Genomic DNA, 17165 nt, shown 5'->3' with positions numbered 1-17165 from the left:
AAGAGTTATTAACATTCATATCATAGGGGTGTTTTTGAGGATTAAGTGAACATTATATTTGGAAGTATTTAAAGAACCAAACAGCTGTTAGTTTTCATAATTAGATATGCCAGATGTGAATAATTAAATTTAAATTCTTTATCAATATACCTGGAAAGGAATAATTTCTAAGGTAGTTTTCTATTTTCCCTGATGTTTAGGTGAAGAATGCTAACCCTTTGTGTGACTTATATCCACAGAATACACAACCATGTAGAAGAACACTGGGTCCTACAGTCATTTCTCCTGTACCCAGGATTCAATCCAATGCTTACAAGAAGGAAAAAGACTCTACTTTATTTGCAGGTATATACTTTGTATTTTTATATGGAAATAGCTGAAAATTAACTGCATCTAACTTTAAGATATAAGTATTAAGAAAATTTTTAACCAAAGAATATCAGTATCTGATCATATCACCACATTATTTCTCTACTTAATAACATCTGAATGAGCTCTATTATAAAATGGTAAAATCAAGATTCCTTAGTATGGTATATAAGATTTTTCCAGACTTCTATTCTGTCTCTTTATCCTCACTGATAGGATCCTCACTCCAGTCATGATCTGTTCCGAATACTGTGTAATTTGATCCATTCTGGTCTCTATGCTCAGAACATATTTCTCCACCTGATAAATTCTTTTTTAAAATTTTAATTTAATTTTATAATTTTTTTAATTAACATATAATGTATTATTAGCCCCAGGGGTACAGGTCTGTGAATCGCCAGGTTTACACACTTCACAGCACTCCCCATAGCACATACCTTCCCCAATGTCCATAACCCCACCACCCTCTCCCTACTCCCCTCCCCCGACAACCCTCAGTTTGTTTTGTAAGATTAAGAGTCTCTTATGGTTTGTCTCCCTCCCGATCCCATCTTGTTTTATTTATACTTTCCCTACCTCCCAAACCCCTCATGTTGCCTCTCAACTTCCTCATATCAGGGAGATCATATGATAATTGTCTTTCTCTGATTGACTTATTTCACTGAGCATAATACCCTCTAGTTCCAGCCACGTCATTGCAAATGGCAAGATTTCATTTCTTTTGATGGTTGCATAGTATTCCATTGTGTGTGTGTGTGTGTGTGTGTGTATATATATATATATATATATATATATATATATATACCACCTCTTCTTTATCCATTTATCTGTTGATGGACATCTAGGTTCTTTCCATGGTTTGGCTGTTGTGGACATTGCTGCTATAAACATTTGTGTGCACGTGCCCCTTCCGATCACTACATTTGTATCTTTAGGGTAAATACCCAGTAGTGCAATTGCTGGGTCATAGGGGACCTCTATTTTCAACTTTTTGAGGAACCTCCATGCTCTTTTCCAGAGTGGTTGCACCAGCTTGCATTCCCACTAACAGTGTAGGAGGGTTCCCCTTTCTCCTCATCCTTGCCAGCATCTGTCATTTCCTGACTTGTTAATTTTAGCATTCTGACTGGTGTGAGGTGGTGTCTCATTGTGGTTTTGATTTGTATTTCCCTGATGCCGAGTGATGTGGAGCACTTTTTCATGTGTCTGTTGGCCATCTGGATGTCTTCTTTGCAGAAATGTCTGTTCATGTCCTCTGCCCATTTCATGATTGGTTATTTGTTCTTTGGGTGTTAAGTTTGATAAGTTCCTTATAGATTTTGGATACTAGCCCTTTATCTGATATGTTGTTTGCAAATATCTTCTCCCATTCTGTCAGTTGTCTTTTGGTTTTGTTAACTGTTTCCTTTGCTGTGCAAAAGCTTTTGATCTTGATGAAGTCCCAATAGTTCATTTTTGCCCTTGCTTCCATTGCCTTTGGCAATGTTTCTAGGAAGAAGTTGCTGCGGCTGAGGTCGAAGAGGTTACTACCTGTGTTCTCCTCAAGGATTTTGATGGATTCCTTTCTCACATTGAGGTCCTTCATCCATTTTGAGTCTATTTTTGTGTGTGGTATAAGGAAATGGTCCAGTTTCATTCTTCTGCATGTGGCTGTCCAATTTTCCCAACACCATTTGTTGAAGAGACTGTCTTTTTTCCATTGGACATTCTTTCCTGCTTTGTCAAAGATTAGTTGACCATAGAGTTGAGGGTCTATTTCTGGGCTCTCTATTCTGTTCCATTGATCTATGTGTCTGTTTTTGTGCCAGTACCATACTGTCTTGATGATGACAGCTTTGTAATAGAGCTTGAAGTCTGGAATTGGGATGCCACCAACTTTGGCTTTCTTTTTCAACATTTCTCTGGCTATTTGGGGTCTTTTCTGGTTCCATATAAATTTTAGGATTATTTGTTCCATTTCTTTGAAAAAAATGGATGGTATTTTGATAGGGATTTCATTAAACGTGTAGATTGCTTTAGGTAGCATAGACATTTTCATAATATTTTTTCTTCCAATCCATGAGCTTGGAACGTTTTTCCATTTCTTTGTGTCTTCCTCAATTTCTTTCATGAGTACTTTATAGTTTTCTGTGTATAGATTCATAGTCTCTTTGGTTAGGTTTATTCCTAGGTATCTTATAGTTTTGGGTGCAATTGTAAATGGGATTGACTCCTTAATTTCTCTTTCTTCTGTCTTGTTGTTGGTGTAGAGAAATGCAACTGATTTCTGTGCATTGATTTTATATCCTGACACTTTACTGAATTCCTGTACCAGTTCTAGCAGTTTTGGAGTGGAGTCTTTTGGGTTTTCCACATATAGTATCATATCATCTGCGAAGAGTGATAGTTTGACTTCTTCTTTGCCGATTTGGATGCCTTTAATTTCTTTTTGTTGTCTGATTGCTGAGGCTAGGACTTCTAGTACTCTGTTGAATAGCAGTGGTGATAACGGACATCCCTGCCGTGTTCCTGACCTTAGTGGAAATCCTTTCAGTTTTTCTCCATTGAGAATGATATTTGCGATGGGTTTTTCATAGATGGCTTTGATAATATTGAGGTATGTGCCCTCTATCCCTACACTTTGAAGAGTTTTGATCAGGAAGGGATGCTGTACTTTGTCAAATGCTTTTTCAGCATCTATTGAGAGTATCATATGGTTCTTGTTCTTTCTTTTATTAATGTGTTGTATCACATTGATTGATTTGTGGATGTTGAACCAACCTTGCAGCCCTGGAATAAATCCCACTTGGTCGTGGTGAATAATCCTTTTAATGTACTGTTGAATCCTATTGGCTAGTATTTTGGTGAGAATTTTTGCATCTGTGTTCATCAAGGATATTGGTCTGTAGTTCTCTTTTTTGATGGGATCCTTGTCTGGTTTGGGGATCAAGGTGATGCTGGCCTCGTAAAATGAGTTTGGAAGTTTTCCTTCCATTTCTATTTTTTGGAACAGTTTCAGGAGAATAGGAATTAGTTCTTCCTTAAATGTTTGGTAGAATTCCCCCAGGAAGCCGTCTGGCCCTAGGCTTTTGTTTGGAGATTTTTGATGACTGTTTCAATCTCCTTACTGGTTATGGGTCTGTTCAGGCTTTCTATTTCTTCCTGGTTCAGTTGTGGTAGTTTATATGTCTCTAGGAATGCATCCATTTCTTCCAGATTGTCAAATTTATTGGCATAGAGTTGCTCATAATATGTTCTTATGATTGTCTGTATTTCTTTGGTGTTCGTTGTGATCTCTCCTCTTTCATTCATGATTTTATTTATTTGGGTCCTTTCTCTTTTCTTTTTGATAAGTCTGGCCAGGGGTTTATCAATCTTATTAATTCTTTCAACGAACCAGCTCCTAGTTTCGTTGATTTGTTCTATTGTTTTTTTTGGTTTCTATTTCATTGATTTCTGCTCTGATCTTTATGACTTCTCTTCTCCTGCTGGGTTTAGGGTTTCTTTCTTGTTCTTTCTCCAGCTCCTTTAGGTGTAGGGTTAGGTTGTGTACCTGAGACCTTTCTTGTTTCTTGAGAAAGGCTTGTACTGCTATATATTTTCCTCTCAGGACTGCCTTTGTTGTGTTCCACAGATTTTGAACCGTTGTATTTTCATTATCATTTGTTTCCATGAATTTTTTCAATTCTTCTTTAATTTCCTGGTTGACCCATTCATTCTTTAGAAGGATGCTGTTTAGTCTCCATGTATTTGGGTTCTTTCCAAATTTCCTCTTGTGATTGAGTTCTAGCTTCAGAGCATTGTGGTCTAAAAATATGCAGGGAATGATCCCAATCTTTTGATACCGGTGGAGACCTGATTTAGGACCGAGGATGTGATCTATTCTGGAGAATGTTCCATGGGCACTAGAGAAGAATGTGTATTCTGTTGCTTTGGGATGAAATGTTCTGAATATATCTGTGATGTCCATCTGGTCCAGTGTGTCATTTAAGGCCTTTATTTCCTTGTTGATCTTTTGCTTGGATGATCTGTCCATTTCAGTGAGGGGAGTGTTAAAGTCCCCTACTATTATTATATTATTGTGGATGTGTTTCTTTGATTTTGTTATTAATTGGTTTATATAGTTGGCTGCTCCCACGTTAGGGGCATAGATATTTACAATTGTTAGATCTTCTTGTTGGACAGATCCTTTGAGTATGATATAGTGTCCTTCCTCATCTCTTATTATAGTCTTTGGCTTAAAATCTAATTGATCTGATATAAGGATTGCCACTCCTGCTTTCTTCTGATGTCCATTAGCATGGTAAATTCTTTTCCACCCCCTCACTTTAAATCTGAAGGTGTCTTCGGTTTTAAAATGAGTTTCTTGTAGGCAACATATAGATGGGTTTTGTTTTTTTATCCATTCTGATACCCTGTGTCTTTTGATTGGGGCATTTAGCCCATTAACATTCAGGGTAAGTATTGAGAGATATGAATTTAGTGCCATTGTATTGCCTGTAAGGTGACTGTTATTGTATATTGTTTCTGTTCCTTTCTGATCTACTACTTTTAGGCTCTCTCTTTGCTTAGAGGACCCCTTTCAATATTTCCTGTAGAGCTGGTTTGGTGTTTGCAAATGCTTTCAGTTTTTATTTGTCCTGGAAGCTTTTTATCTCTCCTTCTATTTTCAATGATAGCCTAGCTGGATATAGTATTCTTGGCTGCTTGTTTTTCTCGTTTAGTACTCTGAATATATCATGCCAGCCTTTTCTGGCCTGCCAGGTCTCTGTGGATAAGTCTGCTGCCAATCTAATATTTTTACCATTGTATGTTACCGACTTCTTTTCCCGGACTGCTTTCAGGATTTTCTCTTTGTCACTAAGACTTGTAAATTTTACTATTAGGTGACGGGGTGTGGACCTATTCTTATTGATTTTGAGGGGGGTTCTCTGAACCTCCTGGATTTTGATGCTTGTTCCCTTTGCCATATTGGGGAAATTCTCTCCAATAATTCTCTCCAATATACCTTCTGCTCCCCTCTCTCTTTCTTCTTCTTCTGGCATCCCAATTATTCTAATGTTGTTTCGTCTTATGGTGTCACTTATCTCTCAAATTCTGCCCTCGTGGTCCAGTAGCTGTTTGTCTCTCTTTTGCTCAGCTTCTTTATTCTCTGTCATTTGGTCTTCTATATCGCTAATTCTTTCTTCTGCCTCATATAGCCTAGCAGTGAGAGCCTCCATTTTTGATTGCACCTCATTAATAGCTTTTTTTATTTCAACTTGATTAGATTTTAGTTCTTTTATTTCTCCAGAAAGGGCTTTTATATCTCCCAAGAGGGTTTCTCTAATATCTTCCATGCCTTTTTCGAGCCTGGCTAGAACCTTGAGAATCGTCATTCTGAACTCTAGATCTGACATATTACCAATGTCTGTATTGATTAGGTCCCTAGCCTTTGGTACTGCCTCTTGTTCTTTTTTTTGTGGTGAATTTTTCCGCCTTGTCATTTTGTCCAGATAAGAGTATATGAAGGAACAAGTAAAATACTAAAAGGGTGGCAACAATCCCAGGAAAATATGCTTTAGTCAAATCAGAAGAGATCCCAAATCGTGAGGAGGGGGGAGAGGGGATATAAAGAGTTTCGGAAAGAAAAAAAGAAAAAAAAAAAAAAGAAAAAAGCAAAAAAAGAAAACCAATAATGAAAAAATATAAAAAGGAAAATATATATATATATATATTAGATAAACTAGTTAAAAAACGTTAAAAAAGAAAAGGGTAAAAGTTAAAAAAATTTAGCAGAAGAAGAGGAAAAAAAAATTGAAAAAGAAAAAAAAATTAAATTAACTGCAAGGCTAAAGAATCATGGGGAGAAAGCCATGAGTTCCGTGCTTTGCTTTCTCCTCCTCTGGAATTCCGCTGCTTTCCTTGGTATTGAAACTGCACTCCTTGGTAGGTGAACTTGGTCCTGGCTGGGTTTCTTGTTGATCTTCTGGGGGAGGGGCCTGTTGTAGTGATTCTCAAGTGTCTTTGCCCCAGGCGGAGTTGCACCGCCCTTACTAGGGGCCGGGCTGAGTAATCCGCTCGGGTTTGCTTTTGGGAGCTTTTGTTCCCTGAGTGCTCTCCGTAGAGTTCCGGAGGACGGGAATGAAGATGGCGGCCTCCCAGTCTCCGGCCCGGAGGAGCCGAGAGGCCCCACTCCTCAGTGCGCCCTCAGAGAACAGCACCCAATTGCTCCCGTCATCCTGCCTCCGGCGGCGCTCCGAGCTGACCAAGCCTGCGAGCGGTTCAAGGTAAACCCGAGCTTAGAGCTCACTCCTTAGCTCTGTCTCTGCAGCCGGCTTCCCTGTTCTAATACCTGTAAGCTCTGCGACACTCAGACACCCCCGATCCTTCTGTGACCCTGCGGGACCTGAGGCCACGCTGACCCCGCGTGCGCTTCACCCCGGTTAAGCCTCTGGAGCGATGTCCCTCAGCGGAACAGACTTTTAAAAGTCCTGATTTTGTGCTCCATTGCTCCGCCGGTTGCCGGGAGCCAGCCCCTGCCCCTGCGGTCTATCTTCCCGTCGCTTTGGATTCACTTCTCCGCCAGTCCTACCTTTCAGAAAGTGGTTGATTTTCTGTTTCTAGAATTGCTGTTCTTCTTCTCTTCGATCTCCCGTTGGATTTGTAGGTGTTTGCAATCTTTAGATAAGCTATCTAGCTGATCTCCAGCTACCTGAAGTAGTCTCAGCCTGCTACTTCTCCGCCATCTTGACTCCTCCATCCAGCAACCCTCTTTTTACCACATTATTCCTATCTGCAGTGTTTCCTAATAGCGGGCTGTTCTACTCATTCAGCAAAGCAAATTTCCCTTTATAAAATTTGTTGAGTCTCTCTTCTGAAGAAGCATTATAGTTCTTTTACCAAAGTCCCAAATTAAGACATCTGGGAAATTTGGCAACATAAATACAAATTTATCCTGGCCAAAGTGAATAACAAAAAGAAGAAAAATTCATTAAATTGAAACTAAGACATTTTTACCCTAAACTCAAAGAAAATCTGCTACATATGACAAAATGAAGTAGTTTGAAAGAAGATTCCAGAAGCTGATTCACAGTTCCATTTCCTAAAAGAAAGGAAGAGTATTTAAAAAGCCGGTAGAAGATATTCTGAAAATACTTCTATTAATCCCACCAGCACACATGCTCAAAGGCAAGGGGCTTGTTATTAATGATGGGTCACAGAAAGATGGAAAAATCTCCCCTTAGGTCTCACTTTCCTCTTTGCAAATAGTCTAAATCTGTATTAGCAGTGTTTTGAGAGAAATGTAATGATCATACCTAGCTCTTTCTTTGGCTTCCTAGTATTGCTTTGAATGTACTCAGTTAGAGGGAAAACCTCCTAACTTAGATAAGCAAGGTCTTGAAAGGAGGGTTGACAACGGAAGAGATAAGATACAATTTCCTAGGAATAGTCTTTGCAAGTATGAGTAATAGCCACAAGGATAAATGTGTAAAGAAAAACATATGATCCCATAAAACAGCCCAAGAGCTATGAGGCCTTTCTTTGACTAAATGCCTCCTCAAACTGAATTGCTTACTCCAAGACAGAGGTGAAGAACTCTAACCCATGTGGCACTTCACACATAGATGGACAGAATATACACCACCATCACCACCAAATCAGAGTCATGAAGAGGTTTCACAGAACATACAGTTCACAGAAACAAATTTCCCCATAATGATTCAGGGCTCCAGCTCCCTTGCCAGCTTTCTTAAGCAGCTGAATGCCTGAACTCATAACATAAGGTAACACCAGGATTTGCCCATTAATTTCTAAGGTGAGAATTTAACAGTATCCAGATAAACAAGGAGAGTGTCCAAAAATTTCCCTCTATTATTTTTGGACTAGTACCAAGCCTGGTTTTAAGTGTCCTGATTCAAAAGTGAGTAGATGGAAAAACAAGAACATGGGATTCTTAAAATATCCTGTAGCAAATAAAGGAGATAATTTAAAAGAGAGCTAATGGTCACATTCTGACGGAAATTGTACCCCATGAAACAGGAGGAAATTTAGAGAATACTTGTTTTATATGCTCAAGAGATTAAAGAATGTGAGGATTCTGTGAAACAAGATTCGAAGATATAAAAGATAATTGCCAAAAATGAAATGGTGCTGTCAGAGCTAAAAATATTTTTAAGGTAATTCACAACCTAAAATTATGTTAAAAGAGTGAAGAGTAGAATAAACATTGGAGTAAACCAAATCAAAGATCTGAAGGACAGGTTTAGGAAAAACACATAGAATGCAATGTGAAGGGACAGTACTATGACTGGATTAGAAAAGATAGTTTACTGAGGGAACAAAATAGGTATCCAAACCTGAAATAACCAGTGTGTTTGAAAGAGAAAACAGAACAAAGGGAATAAGTTTGCTGAAAAAGAGCATAGGAAAACTATCTTGAAATAATGGAAGTTCTCAATATCTTGATTTTGTTGATGCTTACATGACTATATTTGTCAGAATTCATCAAAATATACATGTAAAATACATACATTTAATTGTATGCAAATTACACTTCCATAAGTTAGGTTAAAAAAGAAAGCAAGAGACTAACACTGCCAAAGTCTAAAACACCAAAAATAGGATAATCTAGGGGTACCTGGGTGGCTCAGTCGGTTAAGTGTCCAACTCTTGGTTTTGCCTCAGATCATGATCTCAGGGTCATAGGATCCAGCCCTGTGTAGGACTCTGTCTGTACTCAGCAAAGACTCTGCTTGACGTTCTCTCTCTCTCCTTCTGCCAGTGCCCCACCTCCCCGCTTGCACTCTAGTGCACTCTCTTTCTCTAAATAAAATCTTTTTTTAAAAAAAAGATTTTATTTATTTATTTGACAGAGATCACAAGTAGGCAGAGAGGCAGGCAGAGAGAGGAAGGGAAGCAGGCTCCCCGCTGAGCAGAGAGCCCGATGTGGGGCTCGATCCCAGGACCCTGAGATCATGACCTGAGCCGAAGGCAGAGGCTTAACCCACTGAGCCACCCAGGCACCCCTCTAAATAAAATCTTTAAAAAATAATCTACTATATCTAAAATGATCTGGAGATTATTAAATAATAATCTAAAACAACCTGGGAAAAGAGTTGTATAAATGCAATAAATATTAATGCTTCATTTAAAATACAAAATAGGGTTAGTTTTAAAGTCAATGATAGTTAAACATATAACATAATTTATCAAATTCTGTGCTTCTCTCTGTGCATTCTTAGTGAATTCCTTGGTGTTTTCTTCCAGCCCATTAATTCTCACTTTTGTTATGTAATCTAGAGTTACATTATTTATTTTCAAGATTTCCAAGTTTTTTTATATTGAATTTTTCCTTCTCCAGACTGTTTTCATTTCACAATATCTTGTTTTTTTAATCTGAATATTTTTCATTCATATTTTTAAAGTTCCTAAACATACCACATTTTGTCAAATCTAAGATGTCAACAGTTGACACTATCGAACTATGACATGATGCTAATATACACCTTAGAATTTTAAAGTTGTTTTTAGATTCTTTTATTTAATTTTATTACTGAATTTATCTTCTACTTGTTAACTTTGTTGACTTTCTTAGCTTTATTGTTTTCCATGTGTTGTAAAATTTTAGAAGTTTCTCTCTTTGCTTTCAATTACTCACTTCACCTTATTCCTTCCTTTCAGAACTTTTGCAGTTGCTGCCACTCAGACTTCATGGCCCTCAGGCTGACCCAGATTTTAGAGTTGTGAATGGAACTCCCCTGCCAGGGAAATACTGGAGATATGGCAGATCCAGTTATCATGCGCTGAAGTGGTTTAACTTAGTTCCTGGTTACTGAGTTGGCCCTGGGAAGAAGTGATTTTTCACAAGCCAGGGAACCTCAACCCAGCCCCTTATTTCTATCAGTGGACCTGTCTCTCCTACTTGCCCTTCCCATTTCTGTAAATGGTTTTAGCTGAGGCTAAAACCTAGGAATCATTCTTGATTTCTCTATTTTCCATATCCATCCATGAGTCAGTATAGTTGGATCAACCTCCAAAATATAACGTGAAGCTGGCCATTACCCAGATATCCTCTGCTACAGTCCTTGTCTAATCCACCAACATGTCTCATCTAGACCACAGCAATAGCCTTCTAACTGGTCACTCCATTGCTACTATTGCTATCCACATTCCTCCATGCCTCCAGACTGTCCATCTTAGAGCAGGCAGAATGATGTTCCTAAAGCATAAATCAAACTTCTTTCTTACTCTGCTTAAAACCCTCTAAATGATCTCTGTTATAACCAGATTAATGTCCTAAGTTTTCTGTATGGCTCATGTGCCTCTATATGATTTGGCCCCTGCTACCTATCTCATCTCATCTTTTTCCACTCCCCCACTCATTCACTACACTCCAGCAATATTGGCCTTTCAGTTCCTTCACCATTCCCAACTGATTTCACGCTGTGATCTTCATGCTTGCTGTTTCCTCTGCCTAGTAGTCTGTTTTCCCAAAGCTTCACCTGTTGCCTCTTTTCTCAGACTTGAACTCAAGTATCTCCTCCTAAGAGAGGCCTCTATAGCCACCATAGGTGAGGTGCCATGTTTATTTATTTTCATAATACTTACAATTGGTTGGAATTATTTTATGTATTTATTTGTTGGTTTATTTGCTTGTTTGTTGACTTGTGTTGGAATAGGGCTTCTGTGGTAACCTGTTATACTGAAATATTGACCTTCAGCCTTCAAGACTGCTGTGCTGGCCTTATGTCAGTCTGGCCACAAAGTGTACTCAAGTGTTTATCCCAGTGTACTGTATAAAGAATATTAATTAAAATGTTTGCCATGGGGGCACCTGGGTGGCTTCAGACAATTGAGCATCTGACTTCAGCTCAGGTCAGGATCTTGAGGTCCTGGGATTGAGTCCCATATCAAGTAGGGCTCCCTGCTCAGTAGGGAGTCTGCTTCTCCCTCTTTATCCCTCTCCTTCTTTTCCGGCCTCTGCACACACACACTCTCTCTCCATCTCAAATAAATAAATAAAATCTTTAAATAAAAATAAAAAAATTAATTGTTTGCCATGCTGTGGAAAATGTTGGGAAACACTGAACTAGAATACAAACTACTCGAGGACAAGAGAAAAGTTGAATTTACTGCTAATAGCGTATATGTCTGGGAACACTTCTAAGAAACTAGAGAAATGGTAGAGTGTCCGCTAAGCATATTTGGAAGAGTTCAACCCTGGACATCTCCTTCATGCCAGATGGCAAGATCTGCTTGACCTCTGCTAATTAACCTCCCTCTTTACCAATAGTGTTTAACCATCTGAGGCTTCCTACTGGCTAATAATGACTTTGCATCTTGGAAAGATTTAAAAATTTGGGAATGTCTTTCTTCCACAAAAATCTCCAAGGCCAATTTTATGTTTGATTTGTCTAAGCCAAACATTAGATCCTTGACCTCAGTCTTTTCTGTCTGGTTCACTTAAGTTCTTACTTAAAAAAAAACAAAAAAAAACAAAAAAAAAACAACAGTTCTTACTGAGTAGCTACTGCAGATCAAACCCTATACCAAGTCCTTTCCAATATTATTTTACATTGTAAAATATTTTATACAAGATATTTTCTAAATGCCATGATATGTATGTGTCTTTTATGAAAATCTTATAATTTCAGCTCAAACTGAAAAAAATCCTGGGGAATCATTTGATCTGGCTGGTCACTCAGAAGATTATGTCAGTAAAAGGTAATTTATTTTAACATTTTTATATTTTATTGTGTTCAATGATGTTTCTTATAGGAAGAGTTCTGCCTTTTCTTTTTTAGTAGACCAGAATGCATTTATTCAGGCACAGTATTAAGATTTAGGCCTACACTGCAAGCCAGTGACTGGTCTAAGAGTGCTCTACTAGTCAGCAGCACATTCATACCTTGAACTCACACTCTATCCATTTCAAGTTCACAGGCAAATGGAAAGAGGAACATGCAAAAATGAAAGGAGAGAGTACAAGTGTGTTTTTCTAGTAAAGACAAGTTTAAATACACTACAATATGGATGTAAGAAAAGTAGCTTTGTAGTCTTGTATAAAGTACTGATCTTTCTCATTAGATCCTCAGAGTAAAATCTTGTTAACCTTGCATGCTTTACACTTTGGAGCCATAATGTACAGCCTCTCTAAGTTTATCTTAGTCCTTCCGTTTCTTTCTAAGATGGTATCTAAGTATATGAACGAGATGTTCACTGGACTTTGTGACATTGAGGAAAAGGTACTTGAGTCAGTATCTTGGTTAATGCCCTTGTATTGCTGGTCTCATTTCGAGGTGTTCTGTGGCTGCTGACATCTGTGGTTCATGAATATATGGTCTGTTCTCTCTGAACTTGGATTGGGTCCACTCTCAACTCTCATTAGTGTGGTAGAACCCTCTAAGCCTCCCATCATGACCCTCATCTTCCCCTAGACTATCCATACCTCACTCATGCCAGACCTTTGACATAGGCTTCCTCACCCCTCAAATGGCAACCACCTTGGTAAGCCAGTGTCCATGTCCTATGTGAACCAAAGGAAATCTGTAATGAAAACTCTATCTTCTTTCTGCCTATAATCATACCATACCATTGCATTCTGTTAACAAAGCTGGGGCCACCCTATGTTGTCAGGAAGTTGCCTTGCAAAGCACTTTTTCCCCGAATCTCAACAAAGGATATGGCAAATATCTCTCTACTTTTGTATAATACTCACTCTACACAATTTACCTCCTCCACACTCAAAAATCAAAGAAGCATATATATATTCCTGTATTGCTTCCACCCCTGCTTTTACTATTTCCCTCCTACAAGGCTGGAAGGAATTGTCTTATCATGTTGAAAGTGTATGGCTGAGGATTTGGGGTAAATGCTGGCAGTGACCCTGAGGGATCAGGGAGACAAGAACTGACAAACTGAAATCAACTCTATCATTATGTATGCTGAAATTGTGCTCATTTTCAGAAGAAAATCTGCCCCACAGATGGATGATTTTAGCACAGAAGAAAACAAAACCATCAAAAATCATCAATTAAGTGAATACTGTTCTATAAGAAAGAAAAGCTTGCTTCCCTTGTGCTTTGAGGATGAGTTGAAAAAGCCAAATGCCAAGATAATCAACACTAGCCCACCAAAGACAGTAACTTCTCATGTGGTAATAATATCTACTATTGTTCACTAAATATGTGTATAATTACTACTTGTAGGAATCTTAAATTCTAGTGACTGGAATCTTTGATAAATCCTTTTAACTTTTGAGTTTCTCATTGCAAAGTAACAATACTTAGATTCTTAATGCTCTTTTTAGAACTTCCACCCCAAAAGTGGGAATTCCTTTGCATCAACTGTAAGTTTTGTGTTTTTCTTTATGAAGAAGGCTTTATCAATTTTTTTGATTATAAAAGAAAAATGGTATTTTCAAAGTGACTACATTATATTTCACTTTTCTAACTGTCTATTTTAGCTATTTGAACCAGAAAATACATGCATTGAAGGATATTTGATAGCTCACAGAATCTCTAGGAAGGCTGGAGAGACAATCTGGCTTGAAAGCTATACAGTCAGGAGTCACCCAGCTACAACCCCAGACTGCTCCACTGGGACCCATGCTTTTGTTATGGAATTAATGACTTTGATTCTGGGCAGGAGATACTATTTCTAAGATCTTTGCCACTCTTGCTCTTCAAAGCAGATATATCTGCTACCATTGTCACTAGAGTGGTTTTCACAATAGCCAACTTTTCCGAGTGCTTGCTTTCTCTGAACTGAAGACTATCTCAGGTGTATCTGATTGTCAGAGTCTAAGTCACATGCCTATGCCCTAAACTCAAGGGAAGCTAATAAAGCTAGTTTCTGCCTCTGTTTAAGAGTACATAGATTTGTAACGAAGAAAATTTCCAGAGGCGTTGGACAGACCAAAAATATGACAAATCTCTACTACCGAGTTAAATAGGTGATATTGACATCCCAGTGGATTGCAAAACTAGATCTTTCACCATCCTTTTAGTAATTATAGACAACAATATATCTTTCTCACTAAGTATACTGATGTACAATTAGATGATCCTGGTTTCTTACTTCATTAATTATATTTCTAAAGAAAAAGTAGTAATCATTGACTTAAAGTTTGCAAAATAAACACTGGTAATGGGAATATTTGACCAGCTTCTTTGGAGTTAATCTTTTTGCCCTATAATGGAAATATGGGAAAGAGTTGCTATCACTGTGAAAAAATAGTCTATTTTTTTAAGTCAGCCTATTACTCTGGCTATTTTATTCTACAAATATAGAGTGCTTTTTATGTGCTAAGTAAGGGTTGGAGTACTAGAATAAATATAATATTATAAAGATAATTTTTATATTCTTGGAATTATTAGGATATCCAGACTTTGTAATTTTGGTTATAATTAGTTATGTCCCTTAAGATCTTTGGCTCAACTTATTTTTTTGGTATGCTTCTTATTTCTGAACATGGGAACCTAAGAAATGCCAGAACAAAAAAAAAGAAAGAAAGAAAGAAAAGAAAAGAAATACCAGAATAATGTTTCATCCCACCAACTATCCTATTTTCCAATGACAACATCTCACACATCTAAGAAATGTATTGATTTGTTCATATCTCACTTTATTAAAAAAAGATTGTAGGAGGCCAAAAGTTCAGATTTTACCCCTAACATCTCAACAGAATATTAAGAGAAGGAAGTATGTCGTACACAAGTACATCTTTTTTGTGTTTTTCAGTACCATTCTTGTTCATGTTAAAAAAAAATCTCTGTAATCATTTTTAGAATATTTTACCATTTTATTCTCATGTTTAATATATATTATTTATTTATTTATATATATATTTATAATATATAATACATATATTATATAATATAAATATATATATTTAATTATATTATATTATATATAATAATTATATTATTTAATATATAGCCTTCTTGTCGCACTAGCAAGACTAAGTACTCTTTTCTTTAATCCACAGGAACAAAATGACACAAATCCCATAATTTTCCATGAGACTGGATATGTACAAATGTTACTTTTGACGAAAAATAGGTTTCCTCTCCATCGTATGGAAAAAGAAAACATTTACCCATATAAGAGAGCAGATTTTGTTTTAGAAAGAAATTATGAAATCCTCAAATCTTTAATTAGTGATCAATTTATTATATCTTCCAAACCTAAAAGAATTATGCCTACAACATGGAAAAGAGATATACAAGCAATATCTTTTGAAGTGGGCCGTAGAGTTGTAGAGGGTAAACTAAGGAAGAAAACTAATAAGCAGACACTTGAAAACATATCCTGGAGTAAACTCTATAATTTCTCACAGACTTTTTCCAGCCTAACAAAAAAATTTGTTGGCTTCTTTGATAGAAGTGTTATTCAAGAAATGAGTGCTAGACATGGCAACTTTGAAAGAATGTTTTCTACAACAAAACCAAGGAGCAAATTCAGTGCCTCACCTGTCAAACATCGCTCAAAGCCTTTAAAAAATATACTCGAAGTCCATAAATTAAATAATGTAACACCAATGGATGATTTGTTAAACCAGTGAAATGAAAATTAGACACCTCAAAATATATTATATAGAGCAATATTTAAGTAACAAAAAGCAAATAACGAAGTTCCAAGATCATAGATGAAATGCTTACCAAAATAATGTTTGAACGGTTGGTGTAAGAAAGCAAAACATTGACATTGGAACTACAAGCCAACAGTCTTCTGTTCAAGAAAAGCCAACATTTTTAGTAAATAAAAGAACAAAATTAGGAAATAATTATCAACAAGAGAAACTAGTTCATGAATTTTTATGATCTAAATTAGATTCCTCAATCGTCAGCATTCCTATGGTCAAGTCTCATTTGGGACCAAGAATGACACAGACTGTTTCTGGAAATTGGCTGTTTGAAGACAAATAACACCAATAACCTTCCTTAATAATTGGGTATCAGATAAGACAAATGTACCATTAACTTGATGCATGTGGAATTAATTATATATCAGCATTTTGGATAATCATTGGAAAATAGTATTACATTAGCAATTCATGCAATTAAAAAAACAGTAAAATTTAAAATAGCTTTTTGTTAGTAGACACTGGAACTTCATTGCTATAGAATGCCTTTTCCAAGTATAACTTTGACTTTTTTCAGAACTGTTAAATAATTTAAAAGAATAACTTATCCTTAATAAGCTAAAAAAAATTGATTCAAGTCCTATAAAGAATTGAACATCATGTATATTATTATATTGCTATTTTACTGTTTCTCATTCACCCAAACAGTATAAAGGCAGAACTCAAGTTAGATACAAGTTGGATTTCAAAAGTTAATTTTTAATCCATGTATTTAAAAGATTTTTTTAAAAATCTGAACTCTTAATATGTGAGAAGTAGTTTTAATTAGAAGCATTTATGTTAGGGGAAGCCTTTGGGGGCCTTTGGCAACTTAGGCAACTTTGGCAAAGGTAAGGACATAAATTTGTTCAAGTTCCTGTTTCCGCTTCCGATTTTCTTTACCGTGTGCCAAGGCTCCTCTTGCTCACCTCTTCCCAAGGAGGGTTAGGTTTCGGCTCTAAAACAGAATCACCATAGGAGAACATGTGGATGGGGGAGGGGTTGGGGAAGAGGGCTGCAATTGGAAACTCTTAATGAGGGAAGAGCAAAGGTAAAAGTCTTTAGGTAAGATGATGGGCTCAGGTACAGAGGAGGTAGAGGAGGACCATACAAGCTTTCCTGGCTCTTTACACCTTTCTTCTGGTTACTGGAGGAGAAGCAGCAGCAGCTCAAAGTTATGAAGTCATCTTTCTCTTTTCCAGCAAGCAGG

The 17165-nt window shown here is 37.1% G+C and overlaps 1 protein-coding gene across 1 annotated transcript in view; it reads left to right on the top strand.

Annotated features, from left to right (window-relative positions):
- Positions 1-16446, top strand: part of CUNH1orf141 (chromosome unknown C1orf141 homolog) — a 46600-nt gene extending 30154 nt beyond the window's left edge. Inside the window, exons 7-10 of the mRNA XM_032870061.1 lie at positions 240-345; positions 11985-12054; positions 13297-13486; positions 15320-16446. Coding sequence (XP_032725952.1) covers positions 240-345; positions 11985-12054; positions 13297-13486; positions 15320-15895 — 942 coding nt within the window. The 3' untranslated portion in view covers positions 15896-16446. The remainder of the gene's footprint in view (positions 1-239; positions 346-11984; positions 12055-13296; positions 13487-15319) is intronic.
- The last annotated feature ends 719 nt before the right edge of the window (positions 16447-17165 follow it).

Source organism: Lontra canadensis, unplaced genomic scaffold (genome assembly GCF_010015895.1).
Source record: "Lontra canadensis isolate GAN:19392208 unplaced genomic scaffold, GSC_riverotter_1.0 scaffold40, whole genome shotgun sequence".
In the NCBI taxonomy this organism is placed as follows: Eukaryota; Metazoa; Chordata; class Mammalia; order Carnivora; family Mustelidae; genus Lontra; species Lontra canadensis.
The sequence above is the reverse complement of the archived record's forward strand: the minus strand, read 5'-3'. Positions and strand labels throughout refer to the sequence as shown.